Source organism: Arachis duranensis, chromosome 8, assembly GCF_000817695.3.
Source record: "Arachis duranensis cultivar V14167 chromosome 8, aradu.V14167.gnm2.J7QH, whole genome shotgun sequence".
In the NCBI taxonomy this organism is placed as follows: Eukaryota; Viridiplantae; Streptophyta; class Magnoliopsida; order Fabales; family Fabaceae; genus Arachis; species Arachis duranensis.
The window spans coordinates 35976023-36002029 of NC_029779.3; the positions used below are offsets into that span (position 1 = coordinate 35976023).

General features: G+C 32.6%; 2 protein-coding genes across 2 annotated transcripts; one reads left to right on the forward strand and one right to left on the reverse strand.

The window, feature by feature from the left end:
- Positions 1-6758: 6758 nt before the first annotated feature.
- On the reverse strand, positions 6759-7256 carry LOC110274854 (uncharacterized). Its single transcript, XM_021130194.1, has 2 exons — positions 7062-7256; positions 6759-6983 (listed from the first exon to the last, which is right to left on the reverse strand). The coding sequence occupies exons 1-2, from the start codon at positions 7254-7256 to the stop codon at positions 6759-6761; spliced, it is 420 nt and encodes a 139-aa protein (XP_020985853.1).
- Positions 7257-8515: 1259 nt separating this feature from the next.
- Positions 8516-12966, forward strand: LOC107462376 (G-type lectin S-receptor-like serine/threonine-protein kinase At4g27290). Its single transcript, XM_016080942.3, has 7 exons — positions 8516-9948; positions 10184-10303; positions 11281-11414; positions 11510-11726; positions 11881-12121; positions 12202-12352; positions 12446-12966. Exons 1-7 carry the CDS (start codon positions 8616-8618, stop codon positions 12749-12751), a joined length of 2502 nt encoding a protein of 833 aa, XP_015936428.1. The 5' UTR covers positions 8516-8615; the 3' UTR covers positions 12752-12966.
- The last annotated feature ends 13041 nt before the right edge of the window (positions 12967-26007 follow it).

Genomic DNA, 26007 nt, shown 5'->3' on the forward strand with positions numbered 1-26007 from the left:
GTCATGATCCTGAGGAAATTTCCTTACAAGTTGGGTTAGCACTTTGTGGTTGAAAGTTTGGTAGGTGACCAAGTCAAGTTCAGTTTTGGGGATAGATTATGGACTTGTCCCGAATAGGAATGGGTAGTTCCTAGGAAAGAAATTGGTGTCTGTAATCAAGTTTGATTATAGTAAAATTCCGTCACTGTTGTGATAGAGACTAGACGTAGGCTGCATTGCACTTAGCAGCTGAACTAGGATACTTCTGGGTGTGATTCTCTCTTTCTCTTCTACTCCTTTTCTGTTTCTGTTCATAGGAGACAAAATTAAAAAATATCTCCTAACCGGTTACGAGACAAAAAGAAAATGTCTCTTGACCAGTTATAAGACAAAAAGCAGAAATATCTCCTGGAGCTATCCTAAAAGACACAAAGTAATATTCAGAAAAAGAGGGCTAAGATTCAACTCCCTTTTCTTAGCCACTGATAACTATCATTTTTAAATATAATTAATTAATTATTAGTCTAAAATAATAAATTTTATATTCATCAAATAATATTATTTATTATATTATACTTGCTCACTAAATCCATATAAAAATAACATTATTATAATTTTAACTCTTATATATATGATTTGAATTCATTTTACCACTAAGAGATAATTAGAAGTAAGTAACATATATCCTACCTGTAGATATCAATTTTATATATGTAATGTTATCTAAAAATATATTTTAAGTGAGTTTGAATTAAGGACTTCTACCATAATGTAAAAAAATTTTAACAATTGAGTCAAAGTTATTATTATACATTTGTTTATATAAAAACTAATTATATTTAGTGATTTATAAATACTAAATTATAACACAAATTCTAATCTCTTTATTGAGATTATCCCTATCCAACAGTTTATCTTAATTTCTTCTCTCAATCTTTTTATGTCTTTTGATATGTTGCTGCTCTAAGAGGGAAGATTTTAACCAGAAAACCTTATGTGAGGATTCAATCGGTCCTAGAGAAAATTGACACCAGCTCCAACAAGGAGTAGCGGAAGTAGATAAGTATTTTATTGCAAGATATTGTGAATACTTCGAGTTATCTGTACATTATTTAGAACTTGGAAGAAAGGCTTCAAATATTTATTATGTACCTGATGCTGTTCTGCTTCAAATAATAATAATAATAATAATAATAATAATAATAATAATAATATGAATTTGATTAAATTTAAATTATTATAAAATTAGTTCAATTACTGATAATAAAATAATTTTCTAAAAATAAGGAATTCTAATTTTATAAAATAAATTATAACTTATTTATATTTATATTTTTAAAATTGAGGGTTGCTACATCCTACCCACCTTATAAAAATTTTCGCCCTCGAAAATTGATATAAAATGAAAAATTCACGCTAATGTAACTTCCTTTTTTAAACATGTCAAAGAAAAACAGAAAGATTTGACATGCTCAGTTTGCAAATCCAGGATATTCTTATAACTTAAAAAACTACGCAAAGCGGAAGATACAAGATAGACTCGACGCATAAAGGTTATAAGGCAGGTTGGTATTAAAACGACGGGTTTACTATCCCTAATACTCGCTTCATATAGCTCCTAAGTTCTGCCGATTCTAATGGTTCCACCTTTCGTAATACAATTGAAACTGGTTCAGTCTCTAACACTAAATCTATCACAACTTACTTTTTCTCTCGACACCTAGCTGGTTATCAAAAAGTTATTTCTATCGGCCTAAATTCCTAGTCCGTATCCAAGTCCAAAACTACGTTGAGTCTTTCCAGTCCTAAACTTTCCAATTCGATTATGTAACCTAAACAAAAGCGGAGTCCTAGCTCTACCCAGAACAAATCCGTTCTACATGTTTGGTATCATACTTACCTCGATCCTGTCGTGGCCAACTCGCATCTGCGGCTCTCCCACGCGAACAATCCCTAGACATCTGTCCCGGTGCTCCACATCGAAAGCACATTCCCAGTCCGTACCTACGCGGCTCCTCTGGAGTAGTTTCACCAAAGCCTTCCTGTAGCAGTGTCCACTTCATGGAGCAATCCTCTGCGAGCTGGCTCTTCTTAACCAACTCAGTGAAATTTGTTAGCTTTTGAGGATACATGTAATTATAGATATCTCTCCTTAGTCCTTTCTCATACTGAGCACACTTCCATTCCTCATAATCGGCTGGATTTCCTTGACAAGTTTTTGAGAAACGGCACAGATTATCGAATTCACGGGTATAGTCAGCAACGGACATATCATTTTGCTTCATTTGCATTAACTCCAATTCCTTTGCAGTGCGAAACGCATGCAAGAAATATTTACCGTAAAACTCTGTCTTGAATCTATTCCAAGGGACATCCGTTAACTCCACCTGCAAGGTATGACACAATTCTTGCCACCAATTCTGAGCATCTCCCTCCAACATATGAGTCACTATCTCCACTGACTGTACTTCAGGAACGTGCTGAGTGTACAAAAACCTCTCCACTTCTCGAAACCACTGATCAGCCTCCAGGGCATTAGCATTTCCGTTAAACCGAGGTGGACCACTCTTGAGGAAATCAATAAGGGTCATAGACCTATAGTATCGACTTACGTTACTTGTACTAGCACTAGGGTTTCCACCTCGACATCCTTGCATTGGTTCAACCATGGGGTTTCCTCTCTGAATACCTCGTTCGGATCCACGAGACGACATTTGGTCCCTGTTCACACCAAACAAGTGATATTAAGTTGATCAGTCTCAATATCGCAAGTTTAATGCTTCAAGTTCCAGATGCATGCTCATGAATATTTATGCCACATATATCAGTCAGATATCCTAATAGCACATACACACACCCAGAGTATGCCCAGAAGCATAATCAGTCCATCCCTCAGGCTCTATAGGAACGAACTGCTCTGATACCATAATGTAACACCCGACCACCCAAAATTTTACGCTTAAGTCGTAAAGCAGAGGTGACGAGGTATTACGACTTCTAAAAAAATAATAAAATACATACTTATAGTAGTAGAAAGAAGATAATAGACTAGGAGCCTTGAAAAATGGGTAAAACAAAATCGCAAAATGAAAAGCGCCACGCTCCGGAAACGAAACAACTTGCGTGTGAGTCAAACTATAACTATCAAACGTAAGATAATAAAAGTATGAATAGAAAGCCAAAGGTACAAAATAACAGGCTCCTCACTCAGTCCGCGAAGTCAAGGCTGGCCGGAGAATATTTACATATATATATACTTATCCAAAACCCAAAATGTACATAAACAAAACCCTGCCTCTCCATAAACCTCTAGGAGGATCAAAAAGAATAAGTTATGCGGAGAGAAAGCTAAGTACGTGTATATACATCACTACACACCAAAATAACCCAGTAACCACTTCGCTTCAGGTGTCCAGACGCCTAATGAGATACCTTTCGACCTGCATCTGAAAAACAACAACATAGTGTGGAATGAGAACCGAAGGTTCTCAGTATGGTAAAGGTGCCCGCATAGTTAATATAAAAGGTCTCGGAAAAGCCAGAGGCGTTCCTAGAACTTCGACACTCAGATTTCAGCTTAAAAATTCAACTAAACCAGAAATTAGGTAAGTTGTCTAAGGTATTCTAATTCTGAATCTAACCTTAACCCAACATTCTACTTTCTGTCACTTCTAATCCTCTGAATCACTGGTGGAACAACCCTCGTCATTCCTTCGCCAGACAAGGAGCCTCTCAATTACATAGACTAACATTACAGACAAGAAAAAACACAAATAGAGAAGCATTTACAGCAAGTAGAACAAGTAGCAGTTAAGCAGAATTTAACAGTTAAGCAAACTAAAACAATGCACACCCAAACAAAGCAAACAAATGCATATGATGTATGCCTGTCCTATGGCTGATGAGTCTCATCTGTCGGTTATACAGCCAACCCGACAAGTCCTGGTAGTTAACCATTGGACAGTCCCTCTGTGCGCGCATCCCCAAGCTCAATAATATTCCATGGAGTCAAACTACAAGCTCAAATATAATATTCCATGGAGTCACACTCCAAGCTCAATAGTATAGTATTCCATGGAGTTAAACTCCAAGCTCAATAATATTCAATATTCATATTTATATGCATGCCCATGGGGGAATCCGGGGAGTTAAAGTGCCCGGTCACATCTTGCGACAGAGGGTCAACAAATAGTCTCAAATACACAAGCCACATAATAATCTCTTTCCCTTTTAAAATATTACCTCAAATCAAACTCCAATTCTTAAAGAAATTTTGGCAATATCTCCTCTAAGACTCAAATTTCTGCCACCCTTCAAGGGTCCCAACTATCAAACCAAACACCTCTCAGTCACTCAAATCATTTCCAATAACAAATTATTTCATAATCAAACAAATACTAATATTAAATCTTTTTTCCAAACCGACCAACTTCAACATCAAATTATTGACAACAGTTAAACCTCACATTTTATACTATATACACAATCCATCAATTATACATTCAGTTCATTCCTATCTTAAGGTCTTTTAGCCTAAGTTTTCACGTGACATTAAACATTAACTACGAGAAACCAAAACTATACATTCGTACGTAATCAAAATATTCAAAGCTCCGGAGAAGCTTTCTGATCGAGCTATCGAAGAAGAAAACGTCCAGAATCGTCTGTGCCTCCTAAAACTCCTGTTGGCCGAACTCAAGGGATAGAGGAGTTCACCATCAACTTCCACCGACCAAAAGTGGTGCCAACGTGTAGAGAAGGAAGATATGAATACTTTTACCGGATTAGATTTTTTTATTGGAGTTACGGATTGCAAGAAATTAAAGCCAAAAATTTGGTAGAGGTTTCCGTTTTCTCTCTTTCTCTCTCTCGGTTACGCCCCTTCGTTTCTTTCTTTTTTCCCGTTCTCACTCTTACTGCTTTACATAATCCTTTTGTTAGCGTACCAATATAATCATTACTATAAGAATGATATTATTATTATATTTATAATATCTGAAGTAAATTAATATGATATATATATAACGATAAGGATAAACTATAATGGACATATTACCAAAATATAAACCGTCTTTCATTTCCATACTTTATAATTAATAATAATAATAACGTAGTATAATATAATAACAACAATTTTATAATACTAGGGAGAAAAACTATATAAGTTTATAGTACATATAATACTCATGATAATTATATATATTTATATTTTTAAAATTGAGGTTGTTACATTTGGTGATAATCAGGGTTTGAAGTTACTTTTCATCTTGTCCATAGTATTTCTACTTGATAGCATTGTATGATTTTTTGGTTATATGTATAGCCATTAAAATTGAATAGGTAAAACAGAGGCTTGTGTGAGAACCATGAATCGTGTATGGCATTAAGATGTGCAGTCAGATTATTTTGATCATTGCTGCTGCTATCTTTTGATTAATATTTCTTGGTGCTCATAAATTTTCTACATTAACTATGCGCCTCTAATCATGGAGTTTGGGGGAAGTTATGCGAAATTGGTGATCTAGAATCATGTAAAGCCATGTCTTTATATGTGTGTTGACTGTGAACTTGTGACTCTCTGATCTTATTTAGGTTGTGGCTTGGTGATCCTCCAATTATCTAAAATTAAAGCCGTAAGATTGTGTAAGCACTACAATCAAATGAATTTTTGTCATGCATATTGTGGACCACACTTAATTGAACTAGTTGTATAAATTGGTTAGTTAATATTAGTTGACGATGAAATCAGGTTAGTTTGTTAGTTCTGTTTTAACATACCAATTAGTTGTTTGCCAATGGGCACAGCTCTGATATATGTATATATGACCCCAATTGTTATTGGAAAAGCAAGCAGCATATAATGTGGCTGAAATCATGTTTGAAGTGCATGGTGAACCACATGGTACGGTGAGGTTGTTATTGAAGAATGTGAGGTTAGTGTTGAAGGAGGACAAATTGATATTCAAACAGAAGTTGCTGCTGAAAGGGGTCTAGGAGCTGAACAAGAACCTGCAACTCAGGTAATAATAGTATTAAAAACATTAATTAAAATTAGAGCTTGAGTTAATAAATCTGGAAACAAACAAATCCATATACTAACACTTGTATTGTTGTTATCGATATCATAGGCTACAAATACTACAAAGAATGCCAAGAAAGGGCATCTGAGAACTAAAAGTGAGAGACGCATAGACAAACTCCCTGTCAAGAGGACAACTTCATCCACTGCTACTATTGCTGCGGCTGCTCCACATGCAACTGAGATTTCAAGAGAGCCTATTCAAGGAGCTAGTGCAGCAACCTCTGAAAAACTGGCCTCCTTAAAATTTGTTCCAACTCCATGATTTAACCCACACAAAAAAATGTCTAACTAGCACAAAGTGTAGTGGCTTTTTGAGTTCATATTGTTGTAGTTGAATGCTATGGTTAAACAATTCTATCTTTTTGTAATGTAACTTTTGAAACCTGTATGCATGGATTTTGAATGTTGTTATGGTCTATGATGTTTTGGGTTGTGATAGTATGTTATGCACAATGTGCTTTAGCACAAATAATACTTGTTCCATGTTCCGGAATTAGTTATGTTAAATTAATGAAGTTTTTAGTTTAGTTCATATTATGATTTATCTCTTTCTGGTTTAGTTGAACACAATTTTAGTAGAATAAGCGCAACATCAAGAGTTGAACTCATGTCAAATTCGTGTTTCATTTCATTTCATTCCATCTTCATTAAGACATTACATACCACTTAAGAAATTTAAAATTTCATAACATAATCATTATTTGTTGAATATAAACTCCAACAAACTAAAACCTAAACACACACCAAAAGTAACTACAAAAGCCAGCAGCACCATTGTCATCATCTTCACGGTCTTAACATCACTCTCCAAGCTTGTCATCCTCCAACTTAACTCATGCAAAACTTCTAGTGGAATGGGTGTTGCAGAAACTTGTTCTTCACATCCATCAGCCCAGCGAAAAAAATTACAATGAATTCCATACTGCAAAGTAAAAAATGCAAGTGAATCCAAACTCAAACTCAAACCATCTTAACATTTTCTTCACAGCCATAACCTTACCTCATAGTTTGAACAACCATAAAATGGTCGACCAGGATTTTCTGCCGTTGTTGAGTACTTCATCACCGTTCGAAGCCCGCAATTACAGAAAACAACGTTCTTACCTCCCCTATTGCGCATTCCTTTGTTGCCATAAGGTTTGCCTGCAGAGTTATTCCTACTTGAGCTACTTTGACTTCTCTCACCACTACCCATCATCACTCACACAGACAAGAAATCAATTTGGGTTTTAGGGCGAAGAAGAGAGGTCAACGAAGAAAAGGAGAGTTGAAGAACAGAAGAACATAGCATACGGTTTGAAGAAGGGAAGACAATTAGGGTTTTATAATTGAAATGGACTAATTTGGATAATATTAGGCAATTTCAGATACCAATTTGAATCAAATTCAACCTTGGCACACATCAGCATACAGCTGGAATGCCCACATGGCAGTTAACGTTTCACACCAGCAACGTTTAGACGGCACTTCTGCGAGGGACTAGCGGAGACGCACGTTTCTGAATTTAAGGGATTTAATTGGTCATTTAAAAAAATCAAGGACTAAATTGAATATCAATTTAAAATTCAAAGACCATTTTGGACATTTACTCTATGTCTTTTTTGCTGAAAATTCTTGTTCCTTGTTCGACTACTTTTTTCATCAGTGTTCTGTATCCGTGTTTGCATTTAATATCGTGGTCATCGTATTTGTGTATTCTATTATGTGTTTGTCGTACTATGTAAAATTAAATGTTTAATATTTATGTTATTTATAAAATAATTATATTGTTTGTATTAAATTTTTAATTTATATATTTATTAAATTATATAATAATATTATATTTTTTTATTAATATGTAAATAGAGTTGGATATCTACCAACTAAAAATAAATAAAATTAGAGTTGACATATTCTTAACTTGCAAAAATAGAATTAAAAATTGAATTCAAATCCACCTTACCTATTATCACCATAAGGATAATTCTAAATTTATAATGGTTTTAATATCAGATAACTAGATAAGCCAAGACGTTTGTGTCGTGGCGTACCTTTTAGGTCCCCTCAATCGCTTTCTAGGTCAATTAATGATGTCTTTGAAGCTTTCCATAAATTACTATGTGATTTAGATATGTTCATACAACTCCATTATTGACTCCTGATACTCCATAGTAAACCGTGGGGTCTAATAAAGTTAAGTGGAACTATTTGGATTAACAATTGTAGAAATAGAATTTCCCAATAAATTAAATCAGAATAATCAACTTTTGAAATCCTAAATCTAAGAGAAGAGAACAAAACAAAAAAAGCTAGTATAAAAAATACAAAAAGAAAATTAAAAATTTCTAAAACAAATGATAAAAAAACAACAATAAATCTCATCTAGATCTAACAAATTCTTTAAAATTCGACAAGTTCTTCAATTTGATGTTGTAGTGATAAATGCATGCATGAAGTACTACATATTTAATTTGGAGAGCCTACAAATTAAAGCATTCAAAAGTAGTTGTAATGATTAAACTTTATTTTCACCTCTCACCCTCGATCTTCTCTCTTTTCACAGTGAAACAGTACGATGATGAACAATCTTCCATTTCTCTTCGTCCTTACAGGGATGGTTCTTCCTTTATTATTCTTTCCTCGTGATGTCTCAAGCGCAACGGATTCAATATCTATGGTTCAGCCTCTTCATGAAGGAAACACATTGGTTTCTAGTAATGGAACTTTTGAAATGGGGTTTTTCAGCCCAGGAAGTTCTTCAAACCATTACTTAGGTATTTGGTACAAGATTCTCCCGTTGAAAACCGTTGTTTGGGTTGCAAATAGATCCAACCCTGTCAAAGACAACACTAGCATACTCCACATAAACAACGAAGGGATTCTTCAACTTGTCAACAAGGACGGAACCGTCTTTTGGTCTACAAACTCCACCACAAAGATGAACCTTTCGAATCCGATTGCTCAGCTCTTAGATTCTGGAAATCTTGTTATTAGAGATGAGAATGACGAACAAGATTCCATGAACTACGTCTGGCAAAGCTTTGATTATCCTTGTGATACACTCTTACCGGGGATGAAGCTCGGTTGGGATCTGAAAACCGGTCTTGAACGGCGGTTAACTGCTTGGAAGAATTGGGACGATCCCTCGCCGGGGAATCTTTCTTGGGGAATCTCGCTCGAGGGTTTTCCCCAAGGAATATTCATGAAGGGATCGAAAGAGTACTACCGTGTCGGTCCATGGAATGGTCTTCGTTTCAGTGGAACACCTGAATTGATGCCCAATAACCTTTTTAGTTATAAATTCGTGTCGAACGAAAATGAAGTGTATTTTGTGTATAATAAGTATAATCTTGAAAATAAGTCATCACTTTTACTGAGACTCGTCATGAACGAAACCTTAGGTAACAGACACGGCTACATGTGGAACGACGGATCTTCGGGTTGGACGGAATTTTCTTCCCATTCGCCGAGAGAAGCGTGTGATCTCTATAATCACTGTGGTCCAAATGCGTATTGCAGCATCATAAGTGGCGGTTCAACGTGCCAGTGTCTGAAGGGGTTCAAGCAAAAGTCATCACAAAACTGGACTGAAGGATGTTCTTCTTCATTGCTTGATGAGCAATCGAGATGCAACATGGATAATAAGACGGGTAGTCAGAGAGATGATAAGAATGGGTTTTCTAAAGTTGGAGGAATGAAATACCCAGATACTCGGCGTTCTTGGGTGAATGAGAGTATGAATCTTGATGAATGCAGGGATAAATGCAGAGAGAATTGTTCGTGTATGGCTTATGCAAACTCAGATATTAGAGAAGGTGGTAGTGGCTGTTTGATGTGGTTCGGTGTTCTCGACGATATCAAAGAGTTTTCTGATGGCGGTGCTGATATATACATTCGAACTATCATCGGTAAGATCTCTCATGTCATAATAGTTATTAATTAGCTGATTTTTAGTGCATCATATATATTGAGGTTGCTGATTATTATTGTTAGTTAATTGTTTTTCACTCTATATATTCACTCTGTTGTATTTCCATGATAGCATGCACGCATACATGCTTATATATATATACAGTTTTCGATGATTCATAAGTCATAACCGAGTCAGCTAATTGTTTCTGCATGAACTGAATAATCGCGAAGATGGGAAGGAAGGGCACAAAAAGAAGAAGGTAGGACTGATAGTCACCGGTACCAGTGCCTCTGTTCTTGTGGTGCTTCTGATTTTTGGTTACATTGGCCAGAGAATAATAAACTGCAGAGGTAATAAATAGATTATTATTATTATTATTATTATTATTATTATTATTATTATTATTACATGAGACTATATATTTATTATTGTTATGACTGTTCAGTGTTAATGTATATATTACCATAATTTTTTTTATATGTAAAAAAAATAACCATTAAAAAAATAATGGTACATAAGGTACTAAGGGATCATAATTAGTTTAACATACTTGAAAAGATAAATTCAAAGGAGAAAATAAATTCTTTTATTTATTCTAAAAGCATCTAAGATTGACTGTGTTATTAATTGGTATATGTGTCTTCACCCAAAAGAAAATTAATTAATATATGTGGGCATTGTACATTGGATGCTGTTGAAGACTTGAAGGCATCATTCATATTCAATGTTATGTTCACCGGTCCAACCTAATACATTTATTTGCACGCTAATAAAGTAATAATATCCTGCATGACATGTTTCCATATATATACAAAGAATGCAGACAATCATAGGAAATTTTTTATCTTTATCATTAATTAATTATTAATATTTAATTTTAAATAAAGTATATTATTAAATTATTAAATAAAAAATGAATGCTTAATTTTAGTGTACACATAACATAATCGATATAAACAACATCTATTTTCCAATTTTAACTTGTCTTTTTTTTTTTTTCACTTTTCCTCTTATACAGTGCAATAATTTTAAGGTCTTTTCTATCGTATGTAACTTTTTAACTACTAGAATAAATACGAAAGGTGAAGTCCATCTTTTTACGGTTTTACCTCTTGTCTTTTAGGCTCAAATTTTTGAGAGTTTATAATTTTCCTATTTTTAGTTTTGATACATAACAATTATATAGACAACAGAGTGCAAATCATTACGAATGTGGTTTTCGTCAATAATCACACACACATACACACAATTCTTTCAAAGGACTAATTCTATATAATAATGTGCTGATGAAGATGTATTTTAATGTCAAACTATTATGTACTTATAGTTAAGAAGAATAATGATGCATATGAAGACTACTTGGATCTTCCTATCTTTGACCTTGCTACAATTGCAAAAGCAACTGAAGACTTTTCCATTAGTAATAAACTTGGAAAAGGTGGATTTGGGACTGTATATAAGGTAAATTGTCAACATATACTGATTTGATATAATGAACATAAGAGTTTATATAGTTATATTTATCATCTTATGTAATTTTATATGATACGTTACAGGGAACTCTAGTTGATGGACAAAATATTGCTGTGAAGAGACTTTTACAGGGATCTAATTCTGGACAAGGGTTGACAGAATTTATGAATGAAGTTTTATTAATTGCTAAACTTCAACATCGCAATTTAGTGAAGCTTCTTGGTTGTTGCATTCAAGATGGAGAAAAGATGCTTGTCTATGAATACATGCCCAATAAGAGCCTAGACAATTTTATCTTCGGTTTGAATTTCTTAACATCCTCTTTTATGTTCATTTTCTTTAAGAAAATTCTTTCTTTGTTGTCATATAACCTTTTTATGTCCTTTTCTCCAACAATTCTATATATATATGCTTGTTTTCAATGAGTTAATAATACTATTAGTTGTATAATTAGGTCACAAGGATGGTAGAGTTATTTTAGATTGGCCTAACCGATTCAACATTATATGTGGAATTGCTCGAGGATTACTTTATCTTCATCAAGATTCTCGATTAAGAATTATACATAGAGATCTCAAAGCTAGCAATGTATTGCTTGACAAAGAATTAAACCCTAAAATTTCTGACTTTGGGATGGCAAAATCATTTGGAGGAAATCAAACTGAAGGAAATACAAATAGAATTGTTGGAACATAGTAAGTTTATATATAATATAATCTAATTTATATTTAATTCTATCAATGATGACTAAAACAATTTTTTTTAATGATTTCAGTGGTTATATGGCTCCTGAATATGCTATTTATGGATTATTCTCAATAAAATCTGATGTATTTAGCTTTGGAGTATTAATTTTGGAAATAGTAAGTGGAAGAAAGAATAGAATGATTTCTCGTGAAAATGAAGATGCAAATCTTATTGCACAAGTAAGTAAATTTTTTTTTGTTCCTTCTTAATTACAAGTGACAAATCTTGGGATCGACATGGATTATTTCAATTCATCCAATCACATGTTTCAGGCTTGGACATTATGGAAAGAAAAGAAGGCTCTATACTTAATTGATTCATGCATGGAGAATTCTTATGTTGAATTAGAAGCATTGCGTTGCATCCACACCGGTCTCCTATGTGTGCAACAAAATCCTGAGGATAGACCAAATATGTCAAATGTGGTGATGATGTTGGGTAGTGAGGTTGCCTTGCCCCAACCTAAGGAGCCTTCTTTCCTCACTGAGACTTCTCTTCTTCAAGCAGTTGATTCTTCGAGCTACCAACAATGTTTTTCAACTAATGAAATAAGTGTTACAGTATTGGAAGCCCGATAATGGATTATTATATTCCAAATTAAATGATGACTTGATTGTACAACTTCAGCATTATTATGGTTTATTAATATTTCCAGGAAATTCCTAAAGCAATATTCAAGCTGAAAATGTCAGTAGGATTCTCCACTTTTATCCAAAGTTTGCTACATTGATTAATTATTAATTAAAGTTGGTGTGTAATAAGGGAGTAGTTAATTAGTTACTTTTCACATAATATATACAATTTACATATCTCAGTAGTCAATATGATCAACCTTAGCTTACTTCCATCATCATCATTCAATTTTTCCACAAATACTTTCTTTAATTTATATTATTCTCTCAGATTATATCAATTCTTCCTATGCTTGTAAACAAAGTATATACGATCAGGTATCCTCGTAGCCTAGCTAGTAACAAGTTTAACAATAATATTAAAAAAATAATAATTTAAAATTATTTTATTTAATTTTATATATGTTGTTTTTGTGTATGTAAGCTTATTGGCCATAGGTATAATTCGTCATGTTCAGGGATTGAGATCTTCTTCGCCTGAAGTGAAAGAGGTGTACGTCGATTTCAAGAAACAGAACAATGACATACAATTACAAAAGCACTCCAACGTTCTAGTAAGTAAAAATATAAGAAATGAGTATAATGTTATTCAAAATGAATATCGTACATTTTTCGTAATTAGGATTTTGTATTTATAAAGTGTTATCGCTTCAGGGTGGTTGAGATATTTCTTGATCTTTCGGTATCCAACCTTAATCTATTTTTGAGTGATTTGTTAAGGGGGAGATTTTCTCTAACTGAAAACAAGTCACATTTACTATTGTATTTGAATTTTGATTTATAATCTGCATGGCAGTACTGTTGTTGAGGTTGCTTTAATGGCTTTGTTTTAAAGCGCACTATAGCATTGCTTGGCTTCGGCATGTACTGTTACAACTATATTATCTTGTATATCAAACTTGATAAATAAGTGTATGGTAGAAGCAATAGTACCAGATGTATTTAAAGAATGTCTACCTAGAATGATGATATTATTCGGGCAGACAATTTACAACAAAATATTGTGTATCCGGGATTGACATATGAAATGATAAGATACATAAAAGTAAAGCAATTTAAGTATATAGAATAGTGTATATGTTAAAAGAAATTATGATGTATTTGAAATTTAAAATAAAAGTTATATAAGCAAGCTAGATCATGGATGCACATTATTTTAATTTACTGTGGTATAAATGATTTATTAATTTGATCTATTGAGGTTATTCACGCTTGATTTGGCTTTATTCTAAGTTATTTTTTAATTTTTTTTTGTACTGAACATTGTAAACACATATTTTGAATTCAACCGTTAAAATTAAAGCTAAACTCCATTATTCTGAGAGCAAATGATTGAAGAAAATAAAGAAAAAATATGAATAAGACAGCATAAACTAATATCGAACAATCAAAATACGATTGAAAAATAAAATAATAATTATAACAATAATAACTAAAAAAAATTCATTTTAAGTTAGCTTAAATTATCCGGGTCTTAAATAATTTTAATCTTGATCATATATAAAAAATAAGAGTATATATCCATTTTGGTCCTCAAAGAATTTTAGACTGAACACTTTAGTTCTCAACTAAAATTAATTAATCGATTAGTTCCTAACAATTAATTCCATCAGTCACTTAAGTCCTTTACTCCGTTAACTCTAATAGAGGATAAAATAGTCCCTGACAACTCTAACAGGAGACAAAATGGTCCCTGATCTCCTTTGTTCGTAAACGACACTGTTCTCTCCCAATTTCCATTATATCTCGCATAACACTAGCAGTCTAATACTATAACTTCAAACTACACAATGCACACTCTATAAATTTAATGTTCACAAGAAAAAAATCCTCAACTTGTTCTCAAAAAATTCATACTCAGGAAACTAATGCCTATATCTCTCAACTAGTTATCGTTTTCAATGGATCCTCTGAATCTAGATAGCAAGTCTGGTTTGTTAAGACCCGTCATCGTTGTTGCCATCTCCCTTCTCCTCTGTCCTATCATCTCCATGACTACATTGTCCACCACTCCGATCGCTTCCTTCCGTTTCTTCTCTGAATCAATGTTTAGGAATCACTTCAGTTTTCATATGAGTAGCAACGGTGACATTGCTCGTTGTACTGATAGCTTGGATGCAAGGTCGAAATTGTCTGCCAACTTGGACTCTAGAAAAGAAGGAATGAAGCACTCAATGTCTATTTCAAATGAGAATTTGCATATGATGTCGAAGGAGAATCTTCTCATGATGTTCTAATGTCTAACAATCTATATTGCTTGTCAGAGAGTGGAGAAAGGCATGTCCTTGGAGTAGTTGTGGAACTTGGTCTTGAGGATGTCGTGGACGTGTTGGGGTTGGAGGTGATGTTATCGAAGACGTAGAAGTGGATGCTTTTGGTGGGTGAAGTGCAGAGGAAGTGGATGTACCAGTCACAAAAATTTAAGAAGTGTGTGGTCCATGACATGTTGGGGTAGGTGCGACACGTGTGACAATTACACCATGGCTTAATCTTGGAGCTAAAGAGGAGAAAGAAAAGATGGAAAAGAAGAATGTGAAGGTAAAGAAGGAGAGTTTGAATGTTAGGGTTATGCAAGATATGATAAAAATTGGGAAAGAACAGTGTCGTTTTCGAATAAAGGGGTTATGGATCATTTTGTCCCTTGTTAGAGTTGTCAGTGACTATTTTGTCCCCTGTTAGAGTTCTCAGGGACTATTTTGTCCTCCGTTAGAGTTAACGGAATAAAGGATCTAAGTGACTGACGGAATTAATTGTTAGAGACCAATAAAGTAATTAATTTTAGTTAAGGACTAAAGTGTCCAGTCTAAAAATTTTTGAGGACTAAAATGGATATATACTCAAAAAATAATAAAATCAATTTTATTATTTGATTGAATGCTTGTATAATTGTACTAACACTACCAAAAATAAGGGGTTTAGCCACGGATTTAATAAAACTGTGACAATTATGCTTTCGCAACAAATGAACATCCGTGGCTAAAGAGGGCGACGCGTTTTTAGTTAGTCACGCTCTTTACTCCAATAGCCACGATTTTTAATACCCGTGGAGACATTTTGTTAGCCACAACTTTGGCACGTTTAGCCACACTCTTTTCCGTGACAAAATAAAAGAATGCATAACGAAATAATTATTTCTGCCACACTTTACTCGTAACAAAATTGACCAGGCCAGACTTTTTGGCCACAGTTTTTTTCATGGCTAACGATAAAAGTTAAATTAAAAAAATCATAATAAAAATGTTCCTTAATATAAAATTACATCATATAATATTAAAAAAAATAATCACATTCCTATACGTATTATCCATAGTATAAAAATATAAAATTAACAAATACTTAATATTGAAAAATAAATATCCTAAATTAAATGGATTTAATGTTAAAAAAAATATCCAAATAAAACTATTACAAAATAAATATCAAATTTTGCTAAAATGATATCCATTTCTTATTACACAGACGATCCACATGCAAAAATATTTCTAGGTAAATAGTAAAAAAAATACATCACTTCAGCCACTGTTTGATACTCCAGTTGCCTTGTGTGCTCCAATAAAATCTGCTAAGAAAGATAGAAATCAGGAATTAAACTAATGTATTGATAGTTGATACACACAAGGAATATTGGAAAAAATAGTTATTAAGCATACATTCAAAAGAGTTGCTTAAATTCATCATTTTTGGTCATGCCTCACTCATCTCCACCAACAATAAGATAAGAAGAGAAAACTTAAATCGACGCGAGACTTGTATTATAGTATTTTAGAGAGGTAAAATTCAGAAAGACAATTTAGAGCACTACCTCCGAAGAGAATGACGGTGAGGGAGGTGCAATAGAGAAACTTAGGGTTCCTTTAAATTTTCTTCATGATTCGGATTTGTCGATAGAATCAGATTCCGTCGATTTTACTTGCTTCTTCGGTAACTCGGATTGTCGTACTCGAACTGCAAATCGTGGTCCCCTACTCTTCTACAAAAATGTCCACCTAAAACCTAAACAAGAATGGATTGAACAAAACAGATTTGCTCTGAAGGTTAGCTAGCGGAAGAGCTAAGAAATTACGATTTGGAGAAACTGAAGAGAAGGCTTTTATTATCAAACTCAGCTAGCAAACAGGGATTCAGGGAATAGTAGGAGGAAGTTATTCTTAAAACTGTGTGAGTGGGCCACTGGATAAAAGTTGCACTTAACATTGCCACTAAAAATTTCATTTATCTTATTACAGATGTTAATTTGAATTTTGTTTAGTGAATTAACTATAACTCTTTAATTTAGAGTAAAATTTAATTTTAATAAAAAATATCAAATTGTAAAATTTATAACGTTAAATTATATTTCAAAAATTTCACATACTAATTAAAATTTTGACTCGTTGAATTTAAAAAAAATTGACATCTAAAATAGATAAACTTAAAGCTTAAAAATTTGATACCTTTGGATTGAAAAAGAATAAAAATTTTGTACAGAGTTAAAAAATGAACTTCTATAAAATTAATTTTAATTTATTTTTTTATTAAATTAATAAGATATAGGTGTGAAACTAATATTCTGAATTTTAAAAATTAGAATTCTGTTCATTAATGTTGCCATAAATTAATAGTGAGTAATTAATAATGAGTAATTAAATTAGTTATTATTCCAATCAATCATAGTTAGTATTTTTTATTTTCTAAAATTAGTTAGAAATATTTTATCAAATATAAATATGTACTCTTTTTATACTCTTTTGGTGCTCTTTTTATAATTTTAACATTCATTTTCAATTGAATCATTTTATTCCATTACTAAAATCTCTAAATTTATACATACTATAAAATTGGGCACCAAAACTACATTTGATCAAGAAGAACACAGACAAAAAATGTAACTAAAAAATTTAAATAGTGAAATTGTATGTATATAATTTAATCTCTTTAATTACATTACAATTTAATTTTTATACAAGTAATGAATAACACAACTACGTTTAAAAATTACTGTTAAATAAAAAAAATTAACCAAATCAGCGCATAGTTGGTACTAGATAAAAAAAACACATAATTCAAAGATATGGCAGAGTTTAAGAATCCTAAGAAATGAAAAAATTGCACGTCATCAACAACATTTAAAATCAAATCATTAACATATTTTATTAATTTGTCAGTGGCACCACTCAAAAAGGAAGGAGAAGAAACTAACAATTGAGAAATTGAAAAAGCTTGCACCCTAATAAATCAAATTTATCTTACATTAGAGTTTAAATTAAAAAAAAGTATAAATTGTATAAAAATATTTTGAGAGAGATAGAGAAAAATACTAAATTAAGTACGGAAGGTAAAAATTGTTTGATTTTACCACGGTAATCAATGGATCTGTGATAATTGAGAGAACTTATCTCAAATTAGTCACGAATAAACAAAATCGTCGAAAAATTGTACAAAATTTGGCTACACAAATACAAGATCATATAAATTTACCACTATTTTTTGTTCGTGGATATCTTCCCGTTGCTAATGAGCCGTATTTCTAGTAGCGTAAGCTAGAATCCCTGATAAAAATATGAATGCCAAGTATGTGTTATATGGAACTAAAATTGTATACTAGATGGTGTTAAAAAATGAGACATAGTTTTCCTCAAAACTATGTTTTCCTCTGCAAAATTGTAGAGATGTTACTATAATTGGGTGAAGTGGTATATATATATTTGCCAAATAACACTATATAGTCCATTAATTTCTAAGATAAATTAGCATATCTCCATCAATCCTTTCTTTCTCCCAACAAACATTCAAGTATCCCAAAGCTTTACTATGTATATTTTTTTGTGTTATTTTGTAGTCATGTCTCTATCAAAAAGAAAAAGATATTTAATATTTTTGGTTTTAGTACAATGATTCACCAGAAGACAATTGAGCCAACAATAATAAGCACCAACGAAAAGAATAATTTATTTTAACATTGTAAAATAATAAAACAGTTATGACACTGAAATAATTTTCCATTCAAACTCTCTAAGAGAATTTGATCATTTATTTTATCATTGTAGAATAATACAACAAACTAATAGCGTGGGATGAACCATATGGAAAAAAATAATGCCTTGTAATACTCATTTTCAAAAACTTAATGGAGTCTACAACGTTCATCCACTATTGAAGTTCATCAAGTCTCTCGTCAAGGTCTGATGGGTTTGCTGACCAATCAGAAAATATCAGTATCACCATTCTCAAAAAAAAAAAAAAATCAAGTATTTAGAAAATACGTGAAAAGAGATATGATTAAAAATTGAATTCTATTTAAATTAGATAAGAATCTAACTATATGAGAAGTTATTTCATAATAGAGAACCAATCCAAAGATAAAGTGAAAAACGAAGATTATAAATTCTATTTAAATTAGAAAAAAAATCTAATTACTCCAATAAGAAGTTAATTTTATAAAATGAAAACTAATTAAAAGAAAAGTAAAGATAGATTTTATTTTAATTAATCAAAAACTAATTTCTAATAAAAAACAAATTTCATAAAATAAGAATCAATTAAAATATACTTTCTTAATGCAATAAGAATATCCTAAATAATAAATTCTCAATATATTAAATGTTAAATCCTCAATTCACACGACTTGCTATTATATTAGATTATACACTTCTTTCTTACTTTTATATAGTTATATATTGTTAAAAAAAGAAACATAGCATCATTGGTTAATTTTCTAAAAGTCTCTCAGAGCTAAATTATTAAAAATGGAATAGGGAAAAATTATTCCGATTAATCAAAAGGAAATTCCAATCCGACACGCCTACTTTTTCGTCATTTTATTATTTTATGGTAGTATATATATATATAATAAATTTCTTTTGATCAATATAAAGCTTCCACCTGTAGATACATTGGATTAGGGATTTAGCTAGGTTACTTCTCCAATGAATAACTTGTTCAATGTTTTAGCCATGGTTGATTTTTGTGAGGTGGCTTAATGATGTGAAGCCACGTTAAAAAACAAGTAATATTGTTAGTAGTGATAACTGACAAAGGGTAGCACTTAATATGATAAGTGTGTGTGATCCCTGTTTGTATATATAGCAGAGAAAACTTCTTGTACATAGACTTCTAATACAATTTCAAAAAGCATTTTCTCTTTCAGTTTCATTTCTCTCACTGAAAATCTAATATGGTATCAAGAGTCTCAAGATCAAGTTCTTGATCATGGCCTTCCTCATTTCTGCTTCATCCTCAACAAAACAACCTCTCATTTCCATCGCTGAAAAGCTTGATGACAACAATTTCAACACATGGCGCCATCAAGCATGGCTCACAATTCAGAGTCTTTCAATGGAGACTCATCTTGATTGGGCTAATGCTCCTAAGAGATTTGAACCGGTGACGAAGTCTCCGCCTGCAGCAGCATCAAAAGTTGATACAACAACCAAATTCGATTCTGCAACAGAGACTTCAACAGATCTGCTACAAGAAACTGAAGCATTCAAGATCTGGAAGCAAGATGATCTCTCCCTTACCACATGGCTCATGGCTTCAATGACTACATCATACAAGAACAAGATTGTTCATTGTGCCCGCTTCTGTGATGCTTGGACCACCATCATCACCTACTTCTCCTCAACATCCAAGACAAGAATTCAAAACTTGAAATTCCAATTAAAATGTGTCAAGAAAACAGGTACTGTTCATGATTATCTCTCCAAAATTCAAAAGCTAGTTGATTCCCTTTCTGCTATTGGGTACCAATTGGATATGATGATCATATCCAAGCTATTACTGATGGATTGCCTGAGGATTATAGTGGTTACATAACTTCTATCATGTCCAGATTGGGTACTTTCTCTGTTAGTGAGGCAGAATCTTTTCTTCAAGCGTATGATGATATGCTTGATAGATTCAAGACTCCATCCTCATCAATTTCCGTGGCAAACTTCACACAAGCTTTCTTGCCGTCATCAACTAGAGGAATAGGTGAAAGACGAGGTCGTGGTGGCGTAGATCCCAAAGGGGTGGTCGAAGCTCATGGCAACCTCCAAGAACAATCTACCGAATTTGTGGCAGGGTAGGTCATGCAGCATGGAGCTGCTACCATCGCTTTGATCAGCAGTTCCAACCAAACCCACCACGTCCCACTCCTCCACCACAATTCCCCTTTTCCAATACATGTCCTCCATCACCTTCTGCATCATTCCATCAACCACAAGCATATATGTCTACAACATCCTCCATTGGAGACTCATCCTGGTATGCTAACTCAGGAGCATCGCATCATGTCACTGTCGACCCCAACAATTTGCTCTCTCATTCTCCAAGCAATCTTGATCATGAGCAACTTTTTGTAGGTAATGGTGCAGGTATTTCTATTCATAAATCTGGTTCCTTTTTTCTCGTTAATAAAAACAACAATCTTGGCTTTAAATTGACAAATTTATTATATGTTCCAACAATCACACAAAACTTACTTAGTGTTTCAAAATTTGCTCAAGAAAATGATGTTTTCTTTGAATTTTGGCCTTATCATTGTACCATTCGTGATCAGGTAACTCGGGCCCCTCTTCTTCAGGGAATCACTAAGAATGGCATCTATACATTTGATGATCTTTATGTGCCAAAATCAGTTTCTCTGTCTGAAACCCAATTACATAATAACTCTCATACTGCTACTACAAATTTTCCTTTTTCTTTAAATTTTCATTGTAATTCAAACAACTTTAAACATAATTTTAGCAATCAAAATGCTGTTTTAACAGCAACTTGTACAAGTGTTTATGATGTAGAAATTTGGCACAAACGATTGGGCCACACTTCAATGAATAATCTCTTTCGTGTTCTTAAACAATGTGATATTTCTTTACCTACAAAACCAGCTCATTCTAAAATTTGTGAAATCTGCTCTATTTCTAAGATTCATGCTTTACCTTTTAGTGATTCTAATACTACATATAATTTTCCTCTAGAGTTAATCTTTGTTGACATATGGAGACCATCCCCTATTACATCTAGAAATGGTATGAAATATTACATTAGTTTTGTAGATGCATATACTAAATATACATATATTTACTTGTTGACTAATAAGTCCCAAGCTCTTAATGCCCTTCAGAATTTTAAAAATCAAATGGAGATGATGACTGGACATAAATTAAAATCTTTGCAGACAGATAATGGAAGAGAATTTGTATCTGCTGCCTTCACTACCTTTTTAACTGATAATGGTATTAGACATAGACTCTCATGTCCATATACACATCAACAGCAGAGAAGACATAGAAGTATAGTTGAGATTGGTCTTTCATTATTGGCAACAGCATCTCTTCCCATGCAATTTTGGAAAGATGCTTTTGCTACTGCTGTTCATATAATGAATAGACTACCTACTGTTGTTCTTGATTTTATGTCACCATTTGAAAAATTGCATAATCGAAAACCATATTATAGTACGTTAAAGGTGTTTAGGTGTACTTGTTTTCCATTTCTTCGACCATACAATAAGTATAAACTTGAATATCGCTCTGAGAAATGTTTATTTTTAGGCTATGACACTAAATTTCATGGATATAAATGTATGAGTAAGTCTGAAAAAGTTTATATGTCTCGCCATGTGATCTTTGATGAGTTGAGTTTTTCTTATCATGATTTGTTTTAAAATTCTTCTGCTCATATTACTAACACTGAATCTGTTCCTAACTATATTACTGATGCTTATTACAGCTTACCCTCCACATTAAAGCCACCAAATACTATCGTCACAAGTAACTCGTTCTCAAATCACACTCAAACTGGTGGAACAACTACACATTTGCAATCACCTATACCTACTAGCGTGCAGGACACTAGTATTACTCCTAACCCAGTTTTAGAGACTAATGTCTCTATGCATAGTGAGGCCACTGGTCAGGGACTTGATCCCCCTCTAAGTAAGGTTCCTCATCCAACCACCAATATGCACAATATGGTAACAAGATCAAAGACGGGTATACACAAGCCAAAGTCCTATATTACACATATTGATATTGATCTTAAACAACAACTACCTACAACTGTTGCTCAAGCTATCCAAACCCCTCACTGGAAGGAGGCTATGGACGCTGAGCTTAAAGCACTAAGGCAATGCAATACTTGGTGTCTTGTGACTCCCCCACCGAATGCAACTATAGTAGGGAGCAAGTGGATTTTTGCCATTAAACGAAACACTAATGGTGAGGTTGTTCGTTATAAAGCTCGTCTTGTTGCCAAAGATTTTCATCAAACCGAAGGCATAGACTATGAGCAGATATATAGCCCTGTGATAAGACCTTCTTCTGTTCGTGTTGTACTTACTCTGGCCATCACACAAGGATGGGTTCTACGTCAGTTTGATTTTAATAATGCTTTCTTAAATGGAATTTTAATGGAACAGGTTTTTATGACTCAACCACAAGGCTATGAGAATAGCAATACTAACCTGGTATGCAAGCTGAATAAGGCCCTATATGGCCTGAAACAGGCGTCACGGGCATGGTACTTAACTTTGAAAGAAACATTGACAAAGTTTGGGTTTGAAAGTACTCGATCCGATATTTTCCTGTTTGTAAGGAAAAATACCAAATCAGTCGTATACATGTTAGTATATGTCGATGACATTGTTGTCACTGGAAATGATGCTAATGAAATTGATCTATTAATTAAGCAACTCAATACAATTTTTCCTCTTAAAGATCTTGGTAATTTAAATTTTTTTCTTAGCATAGAATTTTTTTATTTGCAGGGAGGACGTGTACACCTATCTCAAAGAAAATATGCAATGGAAATTTTGAAAAAGGCCAACATGGAAACGGCAAATGCCTTGCCTACTCCCATGGTTGGGAATTTGAAACTCTATACAAATGATTCTGAACCTTGCTCTGATCCAAAGCTTTATCGTTCTATAGTAGGGGCTCTCCAATATTTGACTATGACAAGGCCTGATCTTGCATTTTCTGTGAATAGAGTTTCACAATTTATGCACAACCCCACTCTTAATAACTGGAAAGCAGTGAAGAGGATCTTGCGGTATTTGAAAGGAACGGTAAGTGATGGAATTATCTTTTCAAAGTGTACTGATTTTAGACTCTTGGGTTTTGCTGATGCAGATTAGACAAGTGATCTCGATGACCGGCGGTCTGTCACAGGCTACTGTGTATATCTAAGAACAAATCTAATTTTTTGGAAGTGCCAGAAACAATCTAAAGTCAGCCATAGTAGCACAGAGGCTGAGTATCGTGCGTTGACTTCCGTGCAGTCTGAACTTGTGTCACTACAGCATCTTCTCAGTAAACTGGGGGTATCTCAAAAGATTGCTCCAACAATTTACTGTGACAACCAGAGTGCGTGTATGCTTGCAGCCAACCCAGTTCTATATAGCCGTTGCAAGCATTTGGAATTAGACTTGTATTCATTAAGAGAAATGGTGAATAAGAAAGAACTATTTGTAGTTAACATTTCTGCACTTGATTAAATTGCAGATGTGTTAACAAAATCATTATCTTCTAGGTTGTTTGAATTTTTTAAAGACAAATTTAGGGTCAGTAGTTCACTCTCCCAAAGTTTGAGGAGGGGTGTTAGTAGTGTAACTGAGAAAGGGTAGCACTTGATATGATAAGTGTGTGTGACTTCTATTTGTATATATAGTAAAAAAAATTTTTATACATAAACTTTTAATACAATTCCAAAAAGTATTTTTTCTTTTAGTTTCATTTCTCTTCCTGAAAACCTAATTAATATAGAAGTGTTTTTGTGCGTACGTTGATGAAACTTTTTGACGGAGAATATTCAATTAATAATCTTATGAAATAGGAGTCAAATCTTAATTAATTCAGTTCGTCATCTAAAAATATCTAATTATTAATCATATTTATATGGAGTAATATATACTACATATTCCGTGGTTCCATCTTGTTGACCGTTTACTTTATAGACACAGTTCAAAGTTATCTCCTTGTTGAAACACAACCATCAATAATTATGATATTAATTATATTGGTCAGCATTTGAATAGTACTATTCTATTACTATTATCTTAACATAGTAAAACTTGAGTGACAATTTTGACCTTTTTGACACCTTATTTTATCGTCATGCAGATTAGAAAGGAGAACAACATTGACAGATATTGTCGTTTTGCTAGTAGGTTTTTTTTTTAAGTTAAAATGAAAGATTGGGTCAACGATAAGGATTTTTTTTTGGGTGAATTTTATTTTATTTTTTTAAAATAATATATAATTTATTTTCTGGAAATTGTCAATTTTTAATTGATTGATATTTTAAAATAGATTATTGTCCCTATTTTTAATCTTACTTTGCCGTTGAACAAAACAAAAATTTTTTCCCTCCAAATTTAATCACTCTTTTTTCTTCTTATGACTTTCGCTCCATTTTAAAACTATTATTAGTCTTAAACTATAGTGAAAATTATTTAATTATGGAATTATAACTATTCATTATTGTTATCGAATTATTTTTCTAATTGGTAAGGTGAGATAAATTGAGCAACTTTAAATTTAAATATCAATGCTTCTTTCTGTAAACATGGATCAAATTGAATAATTTATGTCCTCAAACTGATATTATGTGTATTCTTGGATTTTTGGCGCATTTACGATTTTTTTAGTTATTGAATTTTTTGTTGGGCTATCGAAATGAGACCCTCTTGTGCAGAGCCGAATCAAAAGATAGCCAGATGATTCAATTTTTATATTTGATAATGATCTTAAAATGGAGTGGAAGTTAAAGTCATGAGAGAAAGAAAAAGAGAATTACTGAGCTTGAATTTGAACCAGTAAAAAAAATAAAGCATTAATTAGGAGTTTTTTTCTTTTTTGTTGTTTATCGGCGATAAAAATTTGGGGGAGGAAGGAGGGTTTGTTTGTTAATTTTTTAAAAATTATTCAATGGTTTATTTTAAATAATAAGTTATTAATTAAAAACTAACCATATTATGATTAAATACTAGTTTTGGTTAAATTTAAACAACTCAAGTTATTAATATAGTGAGTAATCTTATTAAAATATCGACCAATCAAAAATTGACGCATCATAAAAAATAAATTACATGTTAATTTAAAAAGGTAGAATAAAATTCATTTTTTTCTATATATTTAAATAATAATATTTCTAATAATAAACACATTTTGTTTTATATTTATTAAATAAAAAATCATATATTTATATTTCTAATTTTTCAAAATTATGAGTGTTTTTTA